This window comes from Abrus precatorius, unplaced genomic scaffold (assembly GCF_003935025.1).
Source record: "Abrus precatorius isolate BTA unplaced genomic scaffold, Abrus_2018 Scaffold8, whole genome shotgun sequence".
In the NCBI taxonomy this organism is placed as follows: Eukaryota; Viridiplantae; Streptophyta; class Magnoliopsida; order Fabales; family Fabaceae; genus Abrus; species Abrus precatorius.
Genome location: NW_020874428.1, coordinates 28,993,512 through 29,003,866, shown reverse-complemented (window position 1 = coordinate 29,003,866; position 10,355 = coordinate 28,993,512). Strand labels below are relative to the sequence as shown.

General features: G+C 30.8%; 1 protein-coding gene across 2 annotated transcripts; it reads right to left on the bottom strand.

The window, feature by feature from the left end:
- Positions 1–677: 677 nt before the first annotated feature.
- LOC113847485 lies at positions 678–2,103 on the bottom strand. Of its 2 annotated transcripts, XM_027476629.1 has the most exons (2): positions 1,086–2,050; positions 678–969 (listed from the first exon to the last, which is right to left on the bottom strand). In XM_027476629.1, the coding sequence occupies exons 1-2, from the start codon at positions 1,963–1,965 to the stop codon at positions 935–937; spliced, it is 915 nt and encodes a 304-aa protein (XP_027332430.1). In that variant the 5' UTR covers positions 1,966–2,050; the 3' UTR covers positions 678–934. The 2 variants fall into 2 exon arrangements, with proteins under 2 accessions (XP_027332430.1, XP_027332429.1); XM_027476628.1 differs by having other exon boundaries at positions 700–2,103.
- Between the last annotated feature and the right edge of the window lie 8,252 nt (positions 2,104–10,355).

Below are 10,355 nucleotides of genomic sequence, written 5' to 3'. Positions count from 1 at the left end.
TCTCGCCAAAGTCTGATCAGTTCAGATCTCCTCTATCTATGATTATTTGTTGAAATCAACATCAACTTATATCTAAATATATTTCGGCAACATATGATTTTCAGGCCTAAAATACTAATTAGTGTGTTTAGAATATATTGATTGCAAAATTATATGTAGTATTTTTATTATGATATTTTAAGGTATTTTAATTTTTATATAATTTTTAATAAAAAAGATTTATTGATTTTTTAATCAAACTCTTAAAATATGGTTCATGCTTTATTGATAAAATTGAACTTAGCATCTTGTATGCAAATGATCAAAAGAATATTTATTCCTAGTTACCATGGTACACTTACATCAACAATGTCAAAGGGATCCATTAAAACTGCCTCGGTAATCGTAAAGGGGCTTCATTAGTTCACACCTCTCTTTCTATTGCAAATTATGGTATTTGCAAGGTAAGGAGTTAGAAAATTATGTAAAAGTTTGATTATCCGACTAAGCACTGGAATATTCCCTGCTCTTTCCACACCCAATTCCCAAAAACAAAAGCAAATCCTCTGTTAATTTCTGACCACACCAATCCAGAATGAAAAAGACAACTTTAACATTTTAAGAAGCCAGCAGGGATAGTTGGAAGTGATAGCCCCACCCCCCACATGCACTCATGCAGATAGAGAAAAAGATAAAGTCAGAACAGGATTAATTAACTAGTTAATAATACATACATTCTGATCTGTGATAAAGCATTTCAGGCTACACAAGGAAGGAAGAGCTAACAAAACGATCGCATTTCGTCAAGCTATCCCATTGATCAATCTAGTTTAGAATCCTAAGTCAGATACAGGTACCTTTTTCGGTTACATACAAGCACTGTTTGAAAAGATAGACTTGTACCATTCTTTACAAGGTAAATAAAAAAAGAAACTGCAAAAGAACAAAAAGTAAACTAGCAGTAAATAAATAATGATATAAGTATATATACTATATGGTATGGTGGTGCAGAATTGAGCAGTTAAAAAGGGAGAATTACAGAAGTGACTAGTGAGAGGTTACGACGCTTTTCTTGGTGAAGAGGTTGCGCAGATTAAAAAGCTTACCCCCCACACTGCCATTGGCATTAGCATTGGCACGAGCACGAATATCAGAACTGTCACTGACACGAATGGGAATGGCAGTGTTTTGGTCGCTTCTGCAGCTCAAATGATGTTTGTAACTAATGCACGTTGGAACATTCAAATTCAAAACCTTCCCTTTCGCCCCGGAGGATGCCACCTTGCTCCTTCGACTCGTGCTGCTTTCTCTCTGAGCCACTGCTTCTGGGTTCTTGGCCCGGCGAACCTGCCAAACTGGGCTGCTTCTTCCTAAATGGACTCCGGCCCGGCCCGGACTACTGGGCCACTTCCTAGACTTTGACTCTCCGCCGGAATTGCTCCGAGAACACGGCGCGCTGTTCACTTTCCGTGTTGCCGGAGCTCCGGGGAACAGTTTGGGTCGGGTACCCGTATTCCCGGCGGATCTACTCCGCGAGAATGGCCATATATTGATGTTCAGCTCTGTTGAAGTGGAAACACCACCGCTTCCACTTTTTTTCTCTTTCTTCTTAGCTTTCTCTTTGTCCTTCTCGCTCTCTTCCGCATTGTTGTTTTCTGCGGTTTTCTTGTCGCTCTTCCGAAAAATGTCCATCCACCGCTTCGACGAAGAGAACGTGGTGGCGGCGGCGGCAGAGTCGGTTATGGCTGGGGATGGCTCGGGTTCAGGGTCAGGGTCCGGTGGTGGTTCCGGGTCCCGGTTTTGTGGCGGTGGTGGTTGGGGGTTGTTTAGGAGGTGGAGGGGAAGGAGGACACCATCGACGAATAGTTCATCGGCGGAGAGAATGTTGGGTTGCGGGAAAGAGGGGTTTCGTACCATCCAAAACTCGAATTCGGGTGAACTGCAAGGACTTCTTCTTGTTCGGGTTTGGGAAGTTTTGGTGTCCATGGAGATTTGAAAGGGTGGGTGGGTTGTGGGGAAGTTTCTTTCTTTGTTATGAGTGATGAGAGCAACTCAACATACAAAGCAATAAAGAAAAGAGAAGAGTTTTTGAAGTATTATTATAACCAAAGAAGAGATAAAGGGTTGGATAGATTTTAAGACTCAAGGTTGGGTCCATTTTGTTGCATGGAAGGGGCATCTCTTCTACATAACCATGCCATTTGGCGTTTAATCATTCGTTACAAAAAGGATAATTGCTCTGTATCTAATCACTCAACCATGCTTATGCACCCCTATCCATAACTTCTTTCACTTCTGACTTTTATATATTCCTTTACTTCTCTCTGATTTTTTTATAAAATATGGTATTTTAGGTTTTAAGAAAAGGACAGTGATATAAAACAGTTGATATTTGTTAAGATGTATTATAATGTGTTAAGATATTCATATAATATAGAAGATCATTTTTTATTTATATAAATTATACTTTTAATTAATTAAAAAATAAAAAATATAGTAATTAATCTAAGAGATGATTAAATTAATTAATTAATTTTATAAGATAATTTAATATATGATTAAATATTTTCATAGATTTTGACAAGTTTATCATTATGTTATTTTTTTATTGTGTCATTCAAATTTTTTTTTAAATTTTTCACTAATATTTTTTTATTTAATTAAAGAAAAAAATTAACATTAAATTTTTTACTCATTTATCATCATCAATTTAGATTTTGAAAATTTCTTTCTTCTTTCATTTTCTTCCCTCTAAACCAGCAGAAGATTTATATATATATATACCTTACATATGAATATACAACAATAATTTTTCCTTCAAATATATGGTTTCGTTGTTAAGACTCACTTAAGAAACCCAGCTGGAAGATTGAAAAGAAAGTGGAACTACAATGGTGTAATAACATCCGTGCGCAAGCTCGGGCATGGCCAGTTTCGTCTGCTTGTGCTTAACAAATTAGGATATATATGCAGGGATCAAGAATTAAAATTAATGTCCATTGCAATCTGGAATGGCATCTTCAATCCATAAGAATGGTTTTAGTGAGACATTATATTGATCGGTGCATGTATTATGTATAGAAAACTCGTACTATACTAGTTCATACGCATTATGTTTACAAGTTCAACAAGGTGAATCACGAGTGTCTAATCTTAGTTTATGCATGTAACTCAAACTTTAGAGGAATGCAGTGCATTTTGGCCTTAAACGCACTACGTAAACATTCATAAATGATTTAAAAAATAAAATATGTTTGCCTCAACGTTTTTCCAAGTTTTATTATTCTGATGTTTTATATTTCTAAAAATGTTTTATTAAGTAGAATTAAGTACAATTTAGAGAATAAATATCCATCCAATTAGGCCCAACCATCAAAAGAGTTAATGGCTTTTTCAACCTTCCACGTCGCTACAAAAACGCGTACGCAGCGGGAACGGTTGGCACACATCATTGAGCACTGACTTCTTTAACTCCCCGTTTAGATGATCTATAAGTCATGATTATTAACGATCGTTCAATTCTTAAGTTTTAATTATAACGCGATTATTTGTCGACTCTTTGGGCTCACTGTAATCCAGATTACAGTAAGATATTAACGGATTCTGTGAAGGACTTAATATAACTGAACTTCTATCATTATCATTATTCGACAAAGTTTTGCACACAAGGAAGCGTTTCAGTTAAGGAATTATATATATGTTGCTATAAAGGTATCATAAATTGTATTTAAACCCACTGTATGTTAATTAAGCATGTTGCATAGATGTCTCTGATAATCAAGATTTAAGATAAAACTATAATAATTTCATCATGAGAAAGGATTTAGAATTGGGAAAAAATGCACAATAATAGCATAAAACCATTTAAACTTGATAATCTTGTATCCTTTTATAAAGATTAATGATAGTAATTATATAATACAATTTAATATCTGGTATATACTGTTTGAGATCGACATCATGCGACACCAACATGTCTTAATAATTGCGTGACTATGTAGTAGATGCTGATAGGAACACGAGCCCTCTTTGTTGGTTACGTGTATACAAATATAACGAATATTATTATTCTGAAAGAAAATAGAGAAAATGGTTGAATCTGAATGACACAACGAGTGCAGGCCACAATGCATGTAACGTTGCCTCTGCAGTAGAATGATGACAGATCAACAATATCATGGGACAACGGAAAAATGGAAATCAGAGTACCCAAAGTGAGTGTTGACTTTTATCCTTATTATTACACGACATATGCTCAAATAATTTCATTTGCATTTGCAATCTCAATCTCATGTTTAACATCTAGCAAGGTGGGTAAATTTGTAAAGGTTCAAAATTTCTACCATGAAGATATGTTATTCAAATATCAGTGGGAATTTTGAATTAAAGCATGCATTTTATATATGCAATAGAATTTACTATATAAAACAAATTAATCATTAAATTCAGAATATGTGATGTAAACTCTGGGATACATCAAAATCAGACGGTTATTACGGTTGTCATGTAGTGGCATAAAAATGCCTAAGAAGAAACCCAATCGAAAATGGGCTCCAGCTGAAGCCCATTCATATGGCAACTGGTTTCGTAAAATCTAAAGTGGGACCCGTACAAGTTGACAACACAAGTGGACCCCACCAAAAGGATATGATATGCAAGTGGCTGAAGCCATTGTGGCCCGTGGGGACTTAAACTTGATTTGGGAAATGAGGATCTCTATTCAATTGTTGAAAGTTTGAACTTAAAACTTGAAAACACCAAAGAATAGAGTTGAGCCTGTTAATGGGGTTTGTTTGGAGGCAAAATGATGAGCCATGTGCGGGCAAAAACAACAGTATTATTTATTTCATTAATGAATAAGGTCCCACTCCAAACAGAGCCTTGTTTATGTAGTTGTTGTACCTTTGCTACTTTTTAATTCTGCATGTAAAAACTTCACACCAGACTATTGTTTCTAAAATTACAGTCATCACACTTGAGGACCACATTACATAGAGGGTAGATTGCACATAACATCGATTAAAAATTAGCTATACATTTTAGTTCAATAACCGTGTGTTTTTTCGTGCCCATGGAAAGCATATTCATGGTCTTATGTACAAAATTATACATTTTGATGCTTCTAATTCTTAAAATTACATATTTTAAAAAAATATAGTATTTAAATTAAATATTATAACTTTATAGCTTTTGAACAAATGTTATGTTTGGTTTGGTATGGCGCTTAGAACTTTAGCTTGATTTGCCAAATTGTCAGTGGTGTATTAGTTTATTTATTTAGCGGATGATGTACAAATGCGAGGGTATTTCTTTAAATTTGAGAGGCATGCAAATGGGATCGATGTGTTGTGTTGTGCTCCTCTGTCTTTCGTTCCTTCCGGTAATTTTGTTTCCATTCCTGTTCGCATGGGTACCTACCTCAGCTTTATTACAACTGCGCCACTACACTTCAATTTGAAACGACTTCGAGGTTTGATAAAGACTTGGGAAACGTAACCAGGTTGTCTAATATTGGTTTAAGGGCCTTAGCCATGCCTTGATTTTAGTTCAATTTCATATGAGTAAGGTGTTAGGTATCTTAAATTTATATTATTATTTTCATAATAGTTGTCATAATATAAGGACCTTTATTTCTTAATCGAGGAATTCTTGATTAGTGTAAAATATATAAATAGCATATTTGATTTGTTAATCATATCTTAAATTTGATAATTATACATTCTTAAAATAATTGTCGCTTTTTATTCTTTTAAAATATTTTATCATATTAAAAATTGAATAAAGTAATTATTTATTTTTAAAAAAATTTATTAAATGAAATGAAAAATATATTTTGATGATTTAATATTATAAAAATTTATATTTGATGAGAGTGGGGGAGAGATTGAGTGTGAGAGAGTAATACGGATTTTTTTAACATAAAAATGCAAATGAAGAATTTTATTAAAATAGTGAAAGGCAAACAAAAATATCATTAAGCTCTGAGTTTAAAATCTCAAATCTTACCGGCTAGTGTAATAAATTCTTTTAGCATATAATTCTATTTTAATCAAACAAGCTTTTAAATTAGTCAAATAAAATAAGAGTTAACTAATTTATATTTTCAAACACACTTTTTATGATAACTTATATAAATACATAATTACATCGAAAATATTTGGGCATAATACGGATTATCTATTAAAATATGTTTTAGTGATCAATGCTTACTTGAAAAAAGAAGAAGCATATTTGTTATTTTAAACTTGATTTAATATCGGCAAACATCAAAGTTCGCGCAAGACTAACAAAGGTTGGATTAGGATGTCCCGAGGATAAACCAACCTCAGTCTAAAAGGCTTAAAGTGGTGAAGACTATTAAATGTATTAAAAGAGAGAACTTTAACAAACATGCATTTTTAATCTTCCTTGTCATTCATTCGGTCATATATTTTTAAGCAACTGGACAAATTGTTTAGGATTGTTGTAATTTTGCATTGCATTTAAGGGGTTTCGTTGATAGCTCTTCACTCAGATTTTTTGGTCAATACTCTCGACTCGGATGAATTTCTAAACATGATAAGAGAAATGTAAGAAAAATATTATTTTTAAGTACATTTTTTAACATATTTTTTTTATGAGTAGTTAATTTTTTGAAAAGTTGAAATAATTATAAAAAATGAATTTACAAAATGTGTATTTTAAGTATTTTAAAAAAAGAGTAATCACATAAAATACGTTAAAACAAATATTTAAAGTGTATATAATTTTACGTAACAAAAGAAGACTCCTTTAGGCAATGCATAATAGGAGTATTCATTGAATCGGATAAACTAATAAACTCGATGATCCAAATCAATGCAAATCAGAAAACGATTCAAATCGATACTTAACGGTCCGATTCAATCCAAACTGATCAAACTCAACTTGATTTGGTTCGGATAACGGATTGACATAAGTCAACCCCTAAACATACCTAATTAATCTGTTGATTTATATTGACTTTTTTTTTTAAAAAAATAACATTCACATTCAATAAAGTGTATTTTGAATTGAAACTTATTTTAAATTTGTGTATTTGTGTTAGAATGTTGTATAATTACGTTGAAATTATGTGTCAAGAATTATTCGAATAAAAATAATTAATATTTTTATTTTTATTTTTTTTATATTTTTTATTTTAAGTTATTTAATCGGACAATTCGATGATCCAAACCAAACTAACTCGTTTGTATTTAGTTTGAATTTTTAAATTTTTTTACACAAATTTAAACCAAATCAAACTAATTCATTTTGATCGGTTTGGATAATTTTTCTCTCTAAATCTAAACCAAACTAACCCGTGAACACTCTTAATGCCCAACTTGTTCAAGGTTTTAGAGATTTTTGCCCAATCCACTACTCTCCTGGTCCAGTTCTTAGCCTTGAATATGTGTTTCTACTATATTCAGTCTGGGTGATTTTTTTTTAGAAAAGTTACTAAGAAAAATAAGTATAAAAAATATTATTTTTTTTATAAATAAGAAGCAATTTTTATTTTTCTGTTTTTTTTAAGTTTACTCATTAAACTTTTATAAGATTTGAGAAGATAAATTATTTATAATTTTTAAGAGAAGTTTTATTATTTTTTATATTAATTTTTTCTTTTATAAAAACTTATCTAAAATTTTACTCAAACCAAGCCTTAATAATGAAAAATTTTGTAATCAAAGTATATTCATATCTCTCTTAGTGTTTATCAACTTGTTAATATTTTTTTAATTATAAAAATATGAGATCAATGTCAGTTTATATTAAATTTAAGGAGATAACATGCAAACATTTTATTATGATTTCACATCTATTTCATTTCAGTGTTTGTCAACTTATATTAATTGTTTTAGTAATGAATTATATTTAAATTTTAGAGTTTGAAATAAAATTTTGAAAATCAAGGACCCAGCACAATACTTATGGTTTGAGAGTGAAGTAATACAAAAAGTCATTCAATTTTCTATCCTTTAACTCAATTACTTCTCATCCAACTTCAGTGATTGATATGTGAATTTTTGACAAAACCTTGATGTAAAATAAAAGGAAATTTCTTTCAATGTTTTATTTTAAATCATCGTATGAAATGAGTTATAAGAGTATTACAATATAAACTCATCTCGTGGGACTGCCATGCATAGCAGCCAGTAAAATAGGAAAGAAGGATCATCGACTCTTTCATGAGACAGTAGGCACCACAAACGACGAGAAAAGGATCCAAAAGAATAGAAAGTGGAAGAAGCACAGTAAAGTTGCTATCTCGGACAGCTTAGGACAGGAAACCTATGTATGGCTTCCGACCCTATCTTGGAGGACATGGCTCCCAAAACTAAGCCTTGGAATTGCTCACTTTCACTCCCTCGATAATTATGCTATTGACTTTGATGCTCACTCTTTACCCTTTCTTTCTATTCACTCCTCAATACTCCTTTCATTAAATTTTGCTCTCATTCATTGTGACAATGTCACGTACACTTCTTTCTAGGGATGTTAGTTACGATGTGATGGTCACCCACCAACTTAATGGCCATTAAGGTCACAACCAACTATCATTGCTCTCTGATCCTGGGGGAAATGGGATATCACATGTGAATTACTAACCATTTGGGGAACAGGAAACACTTATTTAATTGGTTAGTTTAGGTGTCCACTTGCACACTTATTCTCTACTTGATGCTATTAAACTCATCCTTAACTTAGTCAATTAAAGTAGTAAACCCATAAACTAAGCCTTCCCTAATGTCATCTTAGGTTGTCTCTTTTCTTTTTTTGTCAATATTGCGTTTGATACGACACACAGTGGAGCTACCTCATGAAACTAATTCAAACTCACTAATAGACATGCAGAAAAAGATACTCAAATCGAGTTTTGCACATAACAGACAAATAGGAATAATTAAAGTTTTGAATGGTAATATAATTTTTGCTATCACAAAAATAGTGAGAAAAAAAATTAACTTACAAAATACATTTGTTTCTTTCTAATTGATCTTTTTAAAAATATTTTTATTTCTTTAAAACTTCCTTTTTTTTAACACATCAGCAAAATGATAAATTAATTAATAAAAAAGGAATACAACAGATAAAAAAATTAGAAAAATAAAACTAATATTAATAAGGATACTAAAAACATTTTTAATGCGTGTAATATAACGATAAAAGATAATTAAAAAATATTTTATTAGTTAATATAATATTATTATATTATTTTTTTAACTTTTAATTTTACATCTTTAAGGAAGTCAAGATAGTTAAGGTAATAAAATTATCTAATCACGTACTGTATAAGCTAATGAAGGCAATTAAGTAACAAGGGAATCAATACATTAATGAATTCCAAAATGTATAATGTAATTGTAATATATTAACACCCTCAGATCATGTCTGGGAAAGAAATAAGTTAGAGCAGGTTAGACTTTACAAAATCTAATCCTGATCTATTTTCCTAATCAAAATTATAAGCCTTACATGTTTATTTAATATACACATTTTTCAAGATTTGATGTAATCTTTTTAATTAAAAATTGGCTTGACTCAAAAGTCCATGGTAAAGTTTGTTATATATATGATAAGATTTATCAAATAAGATTATAAGTATACATCTAAATAAGTTATTACGGTATTAGCACAAAAAAAAAAAAAGTTACTGCGGTGGTCTTCATCTTGTTTAGTAAGTATATAATTTTAAAGTACTATGAAAATATATATTAATAATAATAATATTATTATTATTAAAATTAAATGACTTTTTAAATTGTCTAAAGTCTAATTCTCTTTGCTAAATTGTTTTTTTTAAATATTCTAATGTATTTAGTAAATATAGTTAACCGGACTTAAGCATGATGTGGACTAACCTATTGAACCACCACGGTTTCTTTTCGTCCCTAATTACATTAGATTTAATTATATGTTACTTCTTACAAATTTGACTTTAATTGAACCATTGCCTTGTACAAATTGCTTTAATTAAACCTCCTCCCACATTAGACTATTGACACGTTGGTGCGTACATGAATTTATAATAATTATTTGAATTTTTGATTAAAATCTATTGATTATGTGAAAAACTTTTACATTATCATTCAAACATAGATATTTTAATAAAAAATACTAATGTTCATACTTCTTATACATTTTAGTTAATCAATAATATTAAAATTTTATACTGATAATACATAAAAATTAAATCTATTATTTTAAATGCTGATTTAGTTTATCATGTGGCAATAAATATTTTTACTACGATCAAATAGTAAAAAAAACGCTATCTTCAACTTAGCAATAGAAGACTCAAAGGCATGGAGCAAATTAATTGCCTGAGAGATGACAGAAAATGGTTTATGTTGAGAAAATGATTAATCAATAAT

Excerpts from the sequence above, each read along its gene's own strand:
- LOC113847485 (XM_027476628.1), bottom strand. The coding sequence starts at position 1,965 with ATGGACACCAAAACTTCCCAAACCCGAACAAGAAGAAGTCCTTGCAGT.